Source organism: Cottoperca gobio, chromosome 11, assembly GCF_900634415.1.
Source record: "Cottoperca gobio chromosome 11, fCotGob3.1, whole genome shotgun sequence".
Classification (NCBI taxonomy): Eukaryota; Metazoa; Chordata; class Actinopteri; order Perciformes; family Bovichtidae; genus Cottoperca; species Cottoperca gobio.
This window is the reverse complement of record NC_041365.1, coordinates 8,054,171-8,071,594: the sequence shown is the minus strand read 5'-3', so window position 1 is coordinate 8,071,594 and position 17,424 is coordinate 8,054,171. Positions and strand designations below refer to the sequence as shown.

At 38.0% G+C, this 17,424-nt stretch overlaps 1 protein-coding gene across 3 annotated transcripts; it reads right to left on the bottom strand.

The window, feature by feature from the left end:
- Window positions 1–238: 238 nt before the first annotated feature.
- ptpn2b (protein tyrosine phosphatase non-receptor type 2b) lies at window positions 239–16,889 on the bottom strand. 3 transcript variants are annotated; one of them, XM_029443170.1, is made up of 10 exons: window positions 16,663–16,889; window positions 15,779–15,873; window positions 15,575–15,675; window positions 9,719–9,817; window positions 7,694–7,831; window positions 6,438–6,647; window positions 5,374–5,535; window positions 4,900–5,108; window positions 4,711–4,806; window positions 239–1,176 (listed from the first exon to the last, which is right to left on the bottom strand). In XM_029443170.1, exons 2-10 carry the CDS (start codon window positions 15,792–15,794, stop codon window positions 1,155–1,157), a joined length of 1,053 nt encoding a protein of 350 aa, XP_029299030.1. In that variant the 5' UTR covers window positions 15,795–15,873; window positions 16,663–16,889; the 3' UTR covers window positions 239–1,154. The 3 variants fall into 3 exon arrangements, with proteins under 3 accessions (XP_029299030.1, XP_029299029.1, XP_029299031.1); XM_029443169.1 differs by having other exon boundaries at window positions 15,783–15,873; XM_029443171.1 differs by lacking the exon at window positions 7,694–7,831 and having other exon boundaries at window positions 15,783–15,873.
- Between the last annotated feature and the right edge of the window lie 535 nt (window positions 16,890–17,424).

Here is a 17,424-nt window from a genome sequence, read left to right as displayed (position 1 = left end):
AATATAGTAAATGAGATACCATGCCATTTGTAATCAAACCAAAAATATAATTTGTTAATTTAACCTCACTTTTCAGGCTGGAGCCTTATAGTTAACAGACATGAGTATTATCAATCTTCTCATATTTCTCAAAATCTCAAATGATTGCTTAAAGTGAAATCCTTCATTAGTAGCATTCTGCTTTACAAATCAACTGACAGGTTTGTGGTGAAATAACCAGAAAAGAGCAAAAGACAGGTTGTTATGTAAACTAGATAATACCAGTTTTATTTGTAGATTACACTCTAAGAGAAAGAAACTTAAGACAATTTCATTTAAAAAAGGAGAACAAGTCATCAAATCAGGTTTCTATACTGTATTCAAATCTTTAACATTGTCGTTGGTTTTTTTCTTTTGTTTTTACAAGCAAAAATATGTCTTTTTACACACATCTTTTTAAAAAGAACACTATGTACATCATGGAAACATTACATGCCACTGAATTTCTCATGTGGGAGGAGGCAGTGCTTTTAATTTAACCAACCTCCGTCACCGTGAAAAACTTCAAGTAATCTCTTATAAAAAATAGAACATTTTTGCCTCTGAAAAAAGGTTTTCTAAAAATACACATATGAACAGCATTTCAAATTGGCAATGCATAGCCCCTAGTATCGGTCTTAATTTCATGAATGCAGAAGAAGCATAGTAGAATGACAAGCTGCTAATAATAATAATAATAATAATAATAATAATAATGAAGCAAAAAAACTGATTTTCTGACTCCAGAAGCAGCGCAGGCTGTGGTTAAGGTGTGACTGGGAGAAAGCGCTGGTGTGTTCGTCTTTTCAAATGTGCTGTCTTCAAAGAATGTCGAAGTGTCTGCTGTAAACAGTTTAGAGAGGATGAGGAGACGTGGGGGAGCTGTGGTAGCACCGAGGAGTGACATGCTGCTAACGGGAGGAGGAAGAGGGAGGTGTGCGGTGGCTGAATAATGTTTCAAGGCTGGGACAAAAAAAATAGAAAACGGCGATAAAAGAGAGGAGAGCTGGCTGTTCGGGTGAGGAAGAGTGGTTTGAAGTCAAGGAAGGACGCAGAGGTTGGGAGAGAGCTGAAGATCCCTGCCGATGTTGGCTTTGCTGCCAGAGCTGTAGGTGCACGGCCGCAGGTGGAGGTGGTTAGCAGTCACTGGTTTTCGCCCTGTCACAACACACAAAGTATTTAAAGAGTTTGAACTCAAAACACTATTGAGTGTCAGTGAAGCTCAAGAGTGATCAAAGGAACCCGTGCCACATTATCAAGTTAGCAACAACATTACAAGATAGAGATGCACCGGAGGAAATGACATTGAGTGCGTAGTTATATAAATGTGTTGCATCTTCTCTTCTGGAAGTAAAATATGTTGGATAAAGTGGGATATACTGCAATTCATTTTCAGTTGGATTTTATTTGTCCAGTAACTTGGAGCACTTTTATTTTTACATTTGTTTGAGTGAGAGAAGATCCCGTAACTTGGGAAAGTTTAGGAAAAAATGTAAGTAATTTAATAGTCAATGTTTTATTATGAACATTTAAATTGTCCATGACAGAAAAGTTACAAAAGTGTTTGTGTGCTGTCGATGGCTCTTAGAAAGAAAATTGCCGTGTGAAAACATTGGACTAGGGCGTGGACAAGAAAATTGTAATCGATGCATCTCTAGTACAAGAAAGATTTGCACAGCTGCTAGCTGGAGCTGTGGCACAATACAGCGTCTTGGATCACTATGACCATACCAATATTAGATTTAAATGCAGCGAAAGCAGCCATCATGTTTAATAAGCAACATGTGACACTGTGTTCAGATGTTCTTGCTGTAACATTTTCAAGAATATTTCCATTCAGTTATTGCAGAGCATTAGAACACATGAGTGCGTATTATCCCAGTATGATGTAGGAGGGTTTTGAAGATGAGAGTAGAGCTGAAACTATTAGTCAATTAATCAATTAGATGATGAACAGAAAATTAAATCAGCAACAACTTTGATCACCGATTAATCCTTTAGGTCAATTATCAAGCAAAGATGTTGTCTAGTTCTTTTTCTGTTTTGTCAATTTGATATCATTGTTATCAATGCATATCAATCTTGGGCTCTTTAAACTTAAGATGAATGAGCACTGGACAGTTCCAAGTTCATAAACAGCCAGTACAAAAGGTTATGTACTGCACTGTTACATCTGCCCAGGATGTATTTATACGGTCCTGTGCCTTTTACTGCTAAAACCTATCAGCATAAATATTACATTTAACTTGTAGAAAGACATTTTTATATCTATTGAGATGAACGATAACTTTATTGACAGAAGATTAATCAGCAACTATTTTGATAATTAAATGGTTGTTTAAGACATTTTCTTAAATTTCACTTTTTTTAGTTTGGGACAAAACAAAACATTACAAAATTGTAAAAGGTATTTAAGTATTTCCTACATTTCTATAGATCAAATTGATTAATCGACAGATGAATCGATAATGAAAATAATCATTAGTTGCAGCCCCTAAATATCTTATTTAAAAAGACTACAGCAAAAGACAACAAAAAGGTTTTGATTGTTCAATGTTCCTCCAGCCTATTAAATCTACAAAGGCCCTCCTAGACCTGATCATAAATCTCCTGACAAATTTCAAACATCCAAACCATTCAAACTTTAACAAGACCAAAACACAACTGATGCAGTTTAAAACCAACAAACCAATTAGGAAAAAGTGTCATGCTAAGGTGAAGACACGTAAAGAAGACCTCATGAAACAACAGTCGTTGTAAAACCACAGGAACATGCAACAAACTTTTGGTGTGACTAACGACCAGGACCAGAGTTTACTCTTCATTTCCTTTGTATGATTGTCAAGAGACCATCAATGATTCTTCTCTGTCTTAACCACCTTACTTGCCAACAAAACAGCAGCACTTCTATGTGCAAAGCAGTGATAGTGAGGTGAAAGCGTCAGTGGTTGTTGACTATGACTGTGTTTTACACTGGCATGACAGATAAAAAGATCCCACCAAATTTGATGGACAGCACAAATTAGCACCTTTCATTATTCTACCTCAACCTGACATTTCAGAGCTTCAACACAAGTACACACACACACACACAAAAGCACACAAACAAGTACACACACACACCATGCTAGAGTGCAGCCAAAGTAACAAAGCGCGCACACACACACACACACACACACACACACAGCTAGAGTGCAGCCAAAGTAAACACAACTCCAAATCATGTTAAGTAGAGCAACACCTCAACAGAATCAAAAACACAGCAGACTAAAGTGCACACACGTACACACACACACACACGTACGTACACACACACACACACACCTCCATGTACAAGAGAGGGAGTTCTTTTTAAAAGCTGTGGGTAAACCTCGTCCTCTAAATGTGCTCTTCGTGGTTGTTGTTGCTGTCTCAGAGGGGGGTAAAGATACACTGCCCCCCACTGGACAGGCCAGCTCTTGTCATGTGCAGCAAATGCAGCCCAAACTGTCCGAGAAGAACCACAACAGCAGAGTAAGAGCTCGTCAGAAATGGTGCAGTTTGGGCCGAATTACTGGAACAACACTGACATGTCACACAACAAAGGAAGGCTTCTGAGAAACGGCTTAGTGAGCCATTTTTGGAGGTGCACAGTCATCAGAAATAAGTGCTTCATCAGGGCTAACCGTCCTGCCTTTATGAGAACATGAAGTAGATGTCAGTTAGCTGAACACTAAATGACTGAGAATGTTGAGAGAGATGGGAAAGAGGAAATTAGAAAGCCTCAGCTCTGTGTGAAGCTTAGCTTTAGTTGAGTCATGCACTGGGAAAGCCTGAATTTCCTCTGTGGGGTTAAAAGAAATGAAGCTGAACACTGACTCGTGTATTTTCTGCTTCAGCATCTCTTTTACATCACAATTATTGTGGAGGAAAGGAACTAAAAAACTAGGAAGTAGGGCTGTACTGAATGTCATTTGTTTTTACATTCGAAGCTACGAATGTCTTGTCTGTAATCTAATAAGGCCATAACATAATTGATCTATTATGATCTTTTACTGTAACAACTAATAATGTTGGAGCAGAAATAGATTTTAGCAAACAGTTTTTTGGCCGCAGTGAAAATTTTGTTTTTGAAACGCCAACAAATACGGATTGAAGCAGAATACTGTTTTGATCACCATGTCGGAAACAAACCTATGCAGCCACCACTGGAATTGTATTCTACAAATAGTATAATACTAATTATAGTAGTGTTGTCTAATCTTTATCTTCAACTGTGCAGAAATACTGGGTTAAAACAGAATGGATAGACAACAAATAAGAATGTTGATTGGAATTTGAATATTAACTTTATGAATGAAGCTTATAAGTGTTGAACTATTCGGTACAGCCCTACGAGGAAGGATGCAAATAAAATGTCCCAATCCAGATTTTCTACATCTCTCCTTATGGAACAACATTATATAGGGATTGCACCAGCAGTAGCTTTTAGCAAATGAAGGATGAAGCATGATGTGTTGGATCAGGTTCTTACAGTCCGTGTAGATTAATACATAAATGTTTGTATATCACACTTGGCGGTATAAATCATAGCGTGTAATGAATACAGAAGTGACATTGTGAAGGTGCTTGACAAATCATCGTAGAACAACAACTTAATGTTTTATGTATAAAGAAATAAGAGGTGGTTTCGCCAAAATATGTAATAATCACCTTTTCCTTTTCTTCTCTGAGTCATTTGTCCTGGGCTTGCTTTGGGATGTCTTGGCTGTGCCTGATTTGGAGATGCTGTCTTCTCTGCGTCGCTTACTGTGTGAAAAGGGGGGAAACGGGTTAACAGCTGTCTGTCCAGTAAAAATATAAAAATCACCAATGACCTATTCTGAACATTTAGCAACTGACTGTGTCGTGCCGCCATCCTGCTCCTGTTCCTTGCACGGAGACTGTGCTGGTACTTTGCCATCCTGCCTGTAGTCTTCTCCCTCCTCCAGCTGACCTCCCTGTTGGCTGCCGTTGCATCGCTCTGTCGTACACCTGGCCTGAGGCTGAGTTGAGGGGGGAGACTCCGATGTCGGCTCCTGATCTTCCCCGGACAACTCCCGCCACCGGTTCTACACAAACAGTGGAAAATATTTTACTTTCAAGCTTTTTTTCTACTGCACACAATACAAGCTTCAGACATTCAAAAAGAGAAACTGAAAGAATCACAGTTTCAGCCCAAGATCGATGTGTTTAACAGCGGCCTGGAGAAACTCGCAAACTGAACCTTGCAGATGAAGCGTAATAAGAGTCTCTGGGTTTACAAGCAAACAAGAGATGGAGAGGACAAGGTTTGCAGTGTACTTAGTGATATAATTAGTCATGTGGTGTAGGTACCTGTACGGAGGAATCTCCCATGATGTACTTGGATCCTTCGAGGACAGCCATGAAGGAGAAGCGCAGCTGGTCAGGGGTCTGGATCAGGCCCATGCGGTACTTCCTCATGTCCAACAAGGTGCTTTTGATGTCCACTGATGAAGGATCTTTCCTTTTGTCCATCTGCTCAGGACAGAACGACAGGTTGTTCTCTCCATATCTGGTGACTAATTTGTTGGTTGTGTTTTGAAGGAGAATTTTAGCCTGACACATAGTTACATATCGCCAGTATGTGACAGTAAGAATACTGCAAGTTTTAACCTATTCTTCTTTGATCTGGCTTATCTACCTCTACATTAGGGCTGCACAATACATTGTTCTATCATCATTGCAATGTCACACCGATAAACAGACTGCACTCAGGGATTCTTTTAAATAAGTTGAAAGAGAGTATCAGTAGAAAACTGCACTTTTTCTACTACATTCTACTTTTTGTGATTGTTTTTTAGCAGTATACTGAAAGCAGCAGAACTTACTACTTTAATATCGGTTTATTTATCGCAGGTAATATTTGTATTGCGATATTCAACAATGTTTTTGCATATCGTGCGGCCCTACTTTACTCTGCCAAGAGAACAACATTGCATTTCAGCTGGGGGTTGTATTGAGGCACATAAAAGTCACTTTATGAGGTGTTTCTTTACATATTCTTTTCACTTTTAACTACATTCTGAACCAGGTATCAATCAGATCAGGTTTATTTAAACTTTTAAATAAAACAATTTAATCAGCCTTCAATTTTCTTTGCATTTCATTCAAAGGCTTCGATCAGGAAACTATATGGAAAACTTTGATCATTTATTCAAAGAATACGTGTTGATGAGACAAATTAACTTTTAACATTAAGGCTGCTGCTGAGTGATTTAGAGGAGGAAACATAAACATGGCAACACAGAAGAAATGTGGGTGTTGGATCTAGATGTCTAAATGTAAAATCAAACTACTTCAGCAAAGAACAAAAAGGCAAAACAAATTCCTTTATAAGGATAGTGAAACACTGATACAAACAAAGAGGCAGGACGTACCAGAACCACACATGTGTCGACTAACGAAAACGTCCCTGAGCGTCCGATTCCAGCGCTGCAGTGCACCACAGCCGGCCCGTGATCCACCCCCAACGCTCCTGATTCCCGCACCTTGAAGAGGAAGTTTAAAAAGGACGCCGGGGACTCTGGGACACCAAAGTCAGGCCACGTGGTGTAATGAAAGTGGTGGATTTCTCTCTTCTCCCCCGTCTGTGAGACAGACAAACAGAGGCCTCATTAGCAGTTACAAAACTTTATAAGGGCTGATGTTTATGAGCTTGGTTTGAGGTGACTCAAGATTATTTCACTAGTGTTTGAGAGCCGAACTAAGCAAACATTTCCAACAGTTTCAGTTTCAATTCATGCAAGAAGCCATGTTCTGAAAACGTGTCACACTAAAACAGCTAATCAAGACATGTGTACTTCTTTTTCTTGCTTTTTTTTTTTTTTTTGCTTCATCACCTTCGCAGTTAATTTTTAGTTGTTGATATTTTAAATGTTGTGTTAAAAAGGTGTTTATTTAAAAGATGTAGATGAAAATCAGGCTGTGTAATTTACATACTGAAATCTCTCTGCTGCATAATCTACAGTTCATTTGCATTTTCTCCACACCTACACACGGCAAACACTTTGGTGTGTGGGAACAAAGAACTTCTGTTTAATCTGTCTGAAAGTCTGTGAAAACAGAAAACAATGAGTCTTACAAATGTTTTGAGTCGGGATGCACGATATATATGAACGCTGATAAATTATTGGCCGATAATGGAAAGTTTATATTATTACGGATTAGTCCTCTAATTAAATTATTGCCCATACACTATTAATACGAAGCTAAATTGCTTTCATTGACTTAAGTACAGCATCTAGACACTCAGATAAAGGAAGACAACATTATTGCAATACAAGTTTTTTTTGATGTACTTGAAATTAAAATAAATTAACTGTTCTTTGTTTTGTTTTTTTGTTAAAAACACTGACATCAGTTAGATTTCAAGTCAGAGCTATTGAATATTAAATCATCCATCTTTGCTCACTATAGCCCAGCTTTTCTTACCCCCAGGTGCGCATGAACTACAGGTTATGAACTTCTTTTTTAAAATAAGTAATACAAATGTGAAATTATCAATCATCTTATCAGTATCGGCCATGAGAAGCAGGTAGTTGCATCTTGGTGTGACACCTTTGAATCATTTCAGTTTTCCTTTTGACACTTTTAACTGGGAATGCCCCTTGTTGTAAGTAAAACTTTGGCCTACACTAAGATTCTGCAGCTCCAACACTCTGGTGGTGTAGTAAGACTTGGTGTCTTCTGACTGCAGCGTGACCAGGAAACGTGTGTCTCTGAATGCCATCTCCCTCTCCTCCGCTGTGGGCCAGTACTGGGCACACTTTTCCTGTCACAGCAGAAAGGAGACAAACATAGTAAGAAATACCAAATAAATGAAAACATTCGACAAAGAAATACACCTGATGAAAAGCAGATGCTAGCTGAGTTCACTTGAGGCAAAGCAGCTGACGACTAAGAGGAGGACAGTTTGATCGCAGGCATCCGCTTTGTCTTCTCTCCCCACACATACCTGGTTAACTGGTCACACTCACATATAAAACACTTTCACACATGCACAGAAACATACACAAACCTCAATATGTTGCAAAAAACAAATCCAACCAATTTATTTGACACATATTATCACAGCCTTGTTTTTTTATGTCTAAATTTAGGTCACATTTTGTGTTATGCCACATTGCGTTATTATTTCAAATGAATAAAAAATAAATACATACAAAATTCTGACAAGTTTTTTCAAGATTTTATATCTTTTCATTTTTAATGTATTTTCAATTTAATATAAATTAAGTTTTATTATTATTATTATTTTGATGATGATTATCAGAGTATTATTATCAGCATTATAAACCAGTAGTGGAAAAGTCTTCACACAAAGTTAAGATGATCTTGGCTCTATTCCAAAAAGACTTCCTGATCTATTAGGGCCCTCAATATTTTTTAGGAAACAGCAAGCCATCAGTCGGTACTGCAGACAAAGATATATTTTATATATATCCACAACAAACATCTCATCATACAGTATTTTCTTAGTAAACAGACAATGTCCAGAACTCTTGAGTATAAGTGGATTATGTAACCTGCCCTCTGCAGGATTGGAGAGCTGGCCTACATAAGAGATCCTTGTAAGGGAGGTTAATAATATCTGTGGACTAGGTACTCTTTATCGGCTATTTCCAAGAAAACAGTCGGAGAGTGAATCTCATGACCCAGCGAGATCCACTACAGCTGCTTTACTGAGAAAGAGATAGATCAAAGCTGCTCGGCATGAGAGAGAGTGTGAGTGTAGTGTGTGTGTGTGTGTGTGTGTGTGTGTGTGTGTGTGTGTGTGTGTGTGTGTGTGTGTGTGTGTGTGTGTGTGTGTGTGTGTGTGTGTGTGTGTGTGTGTGTGTGTGTGTGTGTGTGTGTGTGTGTTTAATCGGCACATCACAGGATCACAGGATTTGACAGGAAGAGTTGAGAGGCTGTGCCGCATCCCAGTTCCTCACATAAATCTGTGAACATGCTGTCAAAACAGTGAATTCCTGTTATCCTGCTGACAGGAGAGTGGAGCTTCACTGTGGACCATTTAAACAGAAATCAAGGCCGAGTCCACATGTACACTGGTATTTTTAAGAAGTAGCCTTTTCTGTGCCTTTTGGCCTTTCGTTCATACACGTCGTTTTTTAGGTCACAGAAACCTTGTGTGAAACTCCTTCCAGAGTTAACCTGTGCGCTGTTATCTCCTTTGTGAGGCGTCACACATGAGGCAGCATTTTGTGCAATGGCAGACGTGGCCAAAATAGTGCCGGTTCTAAGCATCTTTGAGTTTCTAGAAAAGCGCAATACAAATCTAATGTATTATTATTATTACTTTAATAGCCTTGCTAACCAGACTTTTTACATGTTTACACATAAAGTAGAGTTACTTTATTGAGGAACAGATGCATCAGAATGCGCTACAGAGATCACTGCTACATTATCAAACACAGACTGGAGAACGGAAAAGGAAAAAAACCCGTTTTTAAAAATACCTGTGTATGTGTGGACCAGGCCCAAGAATAATCAAACAAGCTGTAAAAAATATGCAAACTTACTTTAAGAAAGTTTTTGCTGCTGTGGATAAAGTGGTCTGTGTATGACTAGTCTGTGTGTGGGTGTGTACGCACCAGACAAATAACAGATGTTAAACCTGACATTAACAATTCATTTTATTATTATATTGTGTACTTACTGAGCCTTTCTCAATGACCCTGTTGAGCATGACAATCGCCTTGGTCTTCTGCTCCCAGATCATGAGCCAAAAGTGACCACAGGTGTTCCTGAGGGGGCCCTGTGGACACAAATAAAACACACACAAACACGCACACAAACATGCTTTGATCAGTTACATGGCAGGAGAAAATGAGTCCAGTGGTATTCTGGGATATCTTTGCAATGGAGATGTGCGTAATATTTCAGACATGACCGAACATTGAAAACATTAAGCTGAGGATTGTCTTTATCAATGTGATAACTGTGCAACTAACAACAGTTAATGTAAAAGGTCAATACTGTTAAAGGTTATGATGTGGTTGAGTTGAGAAAACTGCATTATGTAAGGTGCAATGTCTTTAAATGTCAATCTCAAATAATACAGAATAGAAAACAAAGACACAGGACAGTGCTGAGATCTTGTTTGCTTTGCTTGCTTTTATTGTTATGTGTAAATTCAACAAAATGTGTCAGTAAAAGGATTAAAATAAATACCATCATGTAGAGCAGGGGTATTCAACTAAAATTCTAAGAGGACCAGTTAGAGAAATTTCCGCAAGCAAAGGTCCGGAGCATCATAATGTCTAACTTGCGTTATGAATTAGTGTGATAAATATTGAAGTAGCCTAGTAGCTGTATCAATGTCTGCACGTAATCAACTACTGACTGTTAGAATACATCAGTCTCAACACATCTTAACAATTAAACAGTTTAACCCAGGATGTTAAACTTTTCTCTGTGGCTGATGATGATGACAGGTGGCCTATTTGCTTTATTTGTGCCCTCAGTTCAGACTTGAGAGGGTATGTTTGGTCAAAAACGTTGTGCTTTGTCTCATAGTGGCGTTTCACATTACCACTGTTAATGAGCACCACGGTCTCTGACCATATGAGACACTGGTGTTGTACTCCCAGTGTGAAGGATGAACATGAATGAGTCCATTCTGGGTTGAAAGCTCTGTTCTCTTCCTGGAGAGCGCCATGAGTAGTTATTGTTCTCTCCCTGTCTGCCGCTCACTCGTCTCTTCGTCTGTGTTTCTCTCCCTTTCTCCGTCTTCTCTCCCTGTATCGTTAACTCGTCTTTCCGTCTGTCACGCGCCTCTCGCCTCTCATCTGTCTGTATTCAGAGTCGCAATGTTTGCCGCTTGGAATGCACAGATTTGATTGGCTGAGTAGCATCACGTGGGATGGCTTAACTCGCATGTAATTGGTCTGTGAGTTTCCTGAACCGCTAAACCAGTGCCGTAAGAACAAGAAAAGCTGCGCCAGTTAAAATAGAAGTGTCCCGTCAAAATTGAAAATCCCTTAATAATTTATTAATTATAGGTCCGGGTCCGTATAGGTCGGCGTCTGGGTCCGGACTCAGACCGCGGCCCGCCTGTTAGTGACCTATGATGTAGAGCAGGGGTGTCAAACTCAAATACAGACTGGGCCAAAATTTAAATCTGAACAAAGCCGTGGGCCAAGGTTGAACAAATTAACCTTTTAATAGGGACCCAAACAAGTTTTGCATTGAATATTGAACAAGCAAGGCTTATATAACTTTATAGTGACATGCAAAATCGAGTTTCAAATAATAATAATAAAAAAATATCAATGGCATATCAAATAAAATAAAATAAAAATTGAATGCCTCTTTTCTATTTGCAACCTTCTGAGGTAAATATCAAAATAAACTTTTTCCACAGGCTAATAATACATTTGAAAATAAAATAACAATAATGAATGAATCAAACATTCAAGCCTTGAAGTAGCAAGAGAAAGTGCATGAATAAAACGTTAATTATTGCTCAGTTTGCTACACTGATTTGCTTTAACACTAAATATGGAACAAGCAACGCTTATATAACTTAATAGTGCAAAATCAACTTTCAAAAAACGAACGAAAAAACATCAATGGTATATTAAATAAAATTTTAATAAAAAATGGAATGCCTCTTTTCTATTTGCAGCCTTCTGAGGTAAATATCAACATTAACTTTTTCCACAGGCTAATAAATCTGAAATCAAAATAACAATGAATAAATCAACCATTCAGGCCTTTTTACTGCTCAGTTTGTGACACACTGATCTAATCTGATGTGCCCAAGCCAGATACCTGGCATCTTTTCTTGGATACCAGTTCATTAATGTCGGGGTTCAGGCTTTGAGCTGAGGCAACCTTCATTATCGAACAAAGGTGTTCATCAGTCAGACGTATCCTGTGAGACGTTTTCGTCATCTTCATTGAGGAGAAAAGTTGCTCACATAGATAAGTGCTGCCGAACATGGAGAGCAATTGAGCAGCTTGGGTGCGGAGCTGAGGCATTGTGTCAGGGATGAATTGTGGAAACTGTGCGGCGCCAACAGCATCATACTTTGACTTCAGCGTGTCATCACACTGGAGTTCAATCAGCTCCATTTGGAGGTTAGTTGGTGCTTTTTCCACATCAACTGCGAAGGGATTACTAAGCAGTTCAAATCTACATTTCTGACCATCAAAGTCGCCAAATCGTCGGATAAACTCAGCGCCGAGTACACTGAGTTTTTCAGCAAACTGTGCGCACACGGCGGTAGAGATCTGCGTTTTTATGGTTTGGCAGCAGGGAAATGGCCCAGGTTTCCTTGCAGCAGCTGATTCTCCCACAGGCAGAGTTTAGTTTTAAAAGCTCTCACTGACGAGTACATATCTGTGATGATGCGGCCCCGCCCCTGTAGCGGCAGGTTCAGCGCATCAAGGTGGCTTGAGATGTCACACAGAAACTTTTCCCAGAGCTCTGCTGTGTCCTTCCCTTTGCAGAAACTGACATATTTCTTCACGCAGCTCGAAAAATCTGTTCAGTACTTTTCCGCGGCTTAACCATCTCACCTCTGTGTGATACGGCACGTCTGTGTGTTCCGAACCAAACTCGTCCAGAAAAGACTTAAACTGGCGGTGATTCAGACCTTTGGCTCTTATAAAGTTAACAACTTGTGTTACTGTGGTCATAACATGTTCCATCTTTAGGGCTTTAGCACACAGTGACTCTTGATGTATGATGCAGTGATAAACAGATAGCTCACCTGCACAGTTCTCTTCCCGCATCTTTTCACGAATCCTGCCCACCAGTCCATTCTTTTTACCACTCATTGCTGGCGCACCATCAGTGGTTAATCCCACGAGTTTATCCCACGGCAGGTTTATTTCAGTTACACATTTGCAAACCTCCTCAAAGATGTCCTTCCCTGTGGTTGTGCCATGCATGGATTTAAATCCCAAAAGCTCCTCCGTAACACACAGATTTGAGTCGACACCGCGGATGAAGACTGACAGCTGCGCAGTATCAGACGCGTCAGTGCTCTCGTCCACAGCAAGGGAAAAAGAAACTAAATCTTTTCCCTTTTCCATCAGCTGGTCATGCAGATTGGTGGCAAGATCACATGTGCGCTCAGCTATTGTGTTCCTGCTCAGGCTTACGCTTGAAAAGGCTTGCTTTTTCTCTGGGCACACTTGGTCACAAACTTTCAGCATGCACTTTTTAACAAACTCTCCCTCATTAAAGGGTTGGGTTGATTTGGCGATTTCTTCTGCCACGATATAACTTGCCTTTACAGCAGCCTCATTTTGTGCTGTGACTTTTTTGAACATATTCTGTTGTGAAACCAAACCTCTTTTCATCTCCTCTACTTTCTGGCTCCTTTGAGTCGTGTCCAGGTCCTTGTACTTGTCCTGGTGTTTCGTTTCATAGTGTCGCCTAATGTTGTACTCCTTAGTTACCGACAAATTTGGCCCGCGGGCCAGAGTTTGACACCCATGATGTAGAGTGACACACTGTTTGATAGTCAGGTAAATTAGGATGCAAATAACTGAAGGATTGTTAAATAATTGCAGAATAAACTGCTTAAATTGTGTTCAATGGTTGCCCCATTTCCTGATAGGATACCCAAAATGAATTAGACAGAATCAAGCATTACTTCAAATGTTTGGCTTTCTTTATCATATTTTTCATTGTGCAACAAGAAACCTTATAAGTAATGAATCTCAGAGCATCTGTGATCAGTGTTTCATTACACAATCTTGCCTCATCTAAAACAAAACAAAAAATGAACACAAATTTTGAAAACAAACTGCCACCAAACATGTTGCTGAGCATCCAACAAAGTGCATCACAAATACACATATTGACATATTATTGCTAGATGAATGTCTGCCTCTATTTTTGATTCTTGAAATACATTGAAAGGCACAATCCACAGTGTCCTCTAAGACACTTAATATTTCAGAGTTGTCGTGTTGAATTGCACAAACTTTCTGTGGCTTTAAATTACTGAAGCCATATTCAGTGTTTGTTGGGCAATATCATTTGGTGAAAAGGAATGTGTTTTTTCAGCTGCAGTTTTCTGTGGTCATGATAGCAAGAAAAAAAACATCACTTGAAAAAGTGAAGTGGATATTTGCCCTTTCACTTCCTGAAGAAATTTAAATATTCAAAGTTGTGTGGGATGAAGACAACCCTGTGTTGTGTTTCTGTTCAGAACCAATGTTGATCACTTAGGCTTTACAAATGACTTAACATCAGGCTTTGGTCCTCAATAATCATAGTAATGCAAACGTATACATGTACGAAGTATGAAAAATGAAATCATCACATCACATCAAATACTTTCAACCCAACTGCCAATGTGACGCACGCAAAACAGATTTTTAGATATCAGTTATCTTTACAATAATGGTGGGTAAACATTTATGATTCCAAACAAATATCAATACCAAGCAGCTGACTAGCATCATTCTGCTAAATGGAAAAAGTATCCATTAAGGGTCGTCATTACAGATTCTCCCCTATTTCTTTGCCATTAAACATTTGATTAGTGACGTTTGACATAGTTTAATAGCTTTACTCTTTGCTATGTATGTTAAATCTCATGTCTATGGCCTGATGAATAAGACTATTGTTTGTTCAACAGCCTTGCCTACAGACAAAAAACATACATTAAATGTAGATTTATCTCAGTTTTCAAATAAGAAACTATCACTAAATTATGTATAACTTTGCTTTAGTTTTTGTCTTGTCTATTAAATATATGTAAAAAAGGATATTAAATAGAGCCAATTTACGGTCTGATGTTATAAATACACCAGGTGATATTACCATTTTTCATTCTCCATTTTCTCAAAGCAGTAAATCATTATAAAAATGAAATAGCTTAGGTACAAAATACTGTATGACCTCTACATAAATATTTATATTTAATAAATAAATGATGTTCACTTTATTATTTTATGTGCATGTATGTATATAAAAATAATCAATAATCATTCTTGGTAAACAATAGATTATGAAAGATCACCATTTACGGTTTTGAAATTGAAATAGGCTACTACTACTCACTAATTATTAAATATTTCAAAGATATAACATCAGAAAGAGCACACATTCTCAAGATCTACATAAACACAAAATTTGTCTCAAAACCACACACACTCCTGCATTTACTAAGCACTCCTTATCACACTCAGTGACATAACATAGACAACAGCCACAAGTTGTGTGATAGCACTAACTAACTGACGTCTATAAGGGTAACTAAACTGCAGTTAAAGTGCTAAAATTGTTATCAACTTTTTTGTAGCTTTTGTTAAGTTTAGTAGTGAACTGTTTCAGAGCCTAAATGTTTCATCAATGAATTAATTAGTACGTTGACAGAAAATTCATCTGCAAATATTTAGCAGCTTGTCTTTAAATTTAATATCTTTGCAATTTCAACTATTTGGTTGAGCAAACCAAGAAATCTGAAGACTTCACTTTAGTGTTAAGTTTGTTATATTAGACCTGCGTGCATGATTGTTATACTTGAATAAAAAGCCTTTGACTTACCTGAGTCAATATGTAACTTCTCTGGGCTTCCTCCATGACAACAAGACTTGCATTGATGTAGTCATTTTCTGTGCTCTCCAGCTTCACTCGACTGTGATCAACTGCAGGCAGCGTGAGAGAAAAGATTATCTGGGGCTTAGTTACAAATTGACAAAAAAAAAAAAATCACACAGTAAACAGTTTGGACTTTCCACAAATGTTTACCTACATGGACTGACATCTCTGTATCTGTTTCGGTTGCGATTCTCTGGATACTTTGCCACTTTATAGGAGCACTCGTAGGACTGATTCCTTATTTCCTGAGGACAATAGCAAGATTTTTTAGAAACCAGAAATTCACAATAACTGGGACATTTTATGGCACACCAACACTGGATTCAATCCTACTACTACTTGAGCATTTGATAAGAACAAGCAAGAAACCAATCAATCAAACTTTATAAGTCATACATCAACGCTACTTCAAGTGCTGAACATAATAATTGGAAATAATAGTAAGTCAAAGTGCATTTGTTGAAATAAAAGGCATAAATTAAAATATGATATAGTATAACTAATAATAAATTAATAAATAACAGTAACAGTGCAAGTTAAAATAAACACACAAGATAAAAGCCAGGCTAAAAATGTGTGTTTAAAGTGTTATTTTAAAGATATCCATATTCTCTGCCACCCTCAACCCAATAACATTGTATCTGGAATTGTTTTTGTTCACTAATCACAACGTTCTTATACAATTTATCACAATAAGATCCTACTTGTCGAGTATAGTATAAAAGTCAAACAAGTGAATAGCGATATGAAGCTTATCACTGGGAGCTTCAACCTCATGCACCAGCTTATAACACTAAACCTAAGCTTACGGTAAGATTTACGTTATCATATTAAAGTGTTGCATTGTCTATAGAAAAACATTTAAACAAACTTTAAACAAGCAAAAAACAAAAATATGAAGGAAATTGGCGATAAATGAGTTTAGATATCGGATACTTGATGAGCTAGCCGAACTGTTAGCTTGCTAACGTTAAATGTATGCGCGCTTTAAGTACTATCTATTAGCTTTGTGCTAGCTATGCTAACAGACTTACTAGGTACAGTTTTTGCCACCGGCCCTCTGAATCTATGTCTTCAAACTCCTGGTCCATGTTCACCGTGGCAATGCCAGTCTATTGTAATCGAGGTAAGTGTAATTAGCTTTCCGACTATCTACCTCATTACTTTATTCAGGCTGGAGAAGCTTTTTGGTCAAATTAGTATTACTTCCCTACGCTACCGAGCTCTCGCTAACTGTCCGTTGTCTCAGTTGACATCTGAAGTGACATGTGCGCATGCGTCAGTAAAGGTCCTCCAGTAGCTGTCAAAAACAAATGCAGCAAAGATTCAGTAAACGCACGAGATGTCAAACATCTACATCACTCAATCTGAAGCGCCCATTTTGAGAATAAATATATATAATTTCACCTAATAAGTGCGTAGATACATTTTGTTATATTACATTATTATGTGTTTATTACATATTTATAAAATATTTTTTATTTGGAGAAAGTTATAGTGTATGAAGTAATTTGACAGTATTTGCTATGATGGTGAGGTTTAATTTTACAACTTGTCAACTTTTAGGCCTAGTTATTCAGATTTAAATGATAAGTGATAACGAAACCAAATCTATAGCGACTACTAATCTATTAACTTTATATACTTTACTTAGTGTTTTGCTTTTACTGTTTACCTCCGTTTTTATATTACTTCTCATCATGCATATACATTTCCTACATTTCTGTTTACATTCAGTTATTCAATTGCTATACTGTCTACCACAAATGTATTTTATAAATAAATAAAGAACTTAA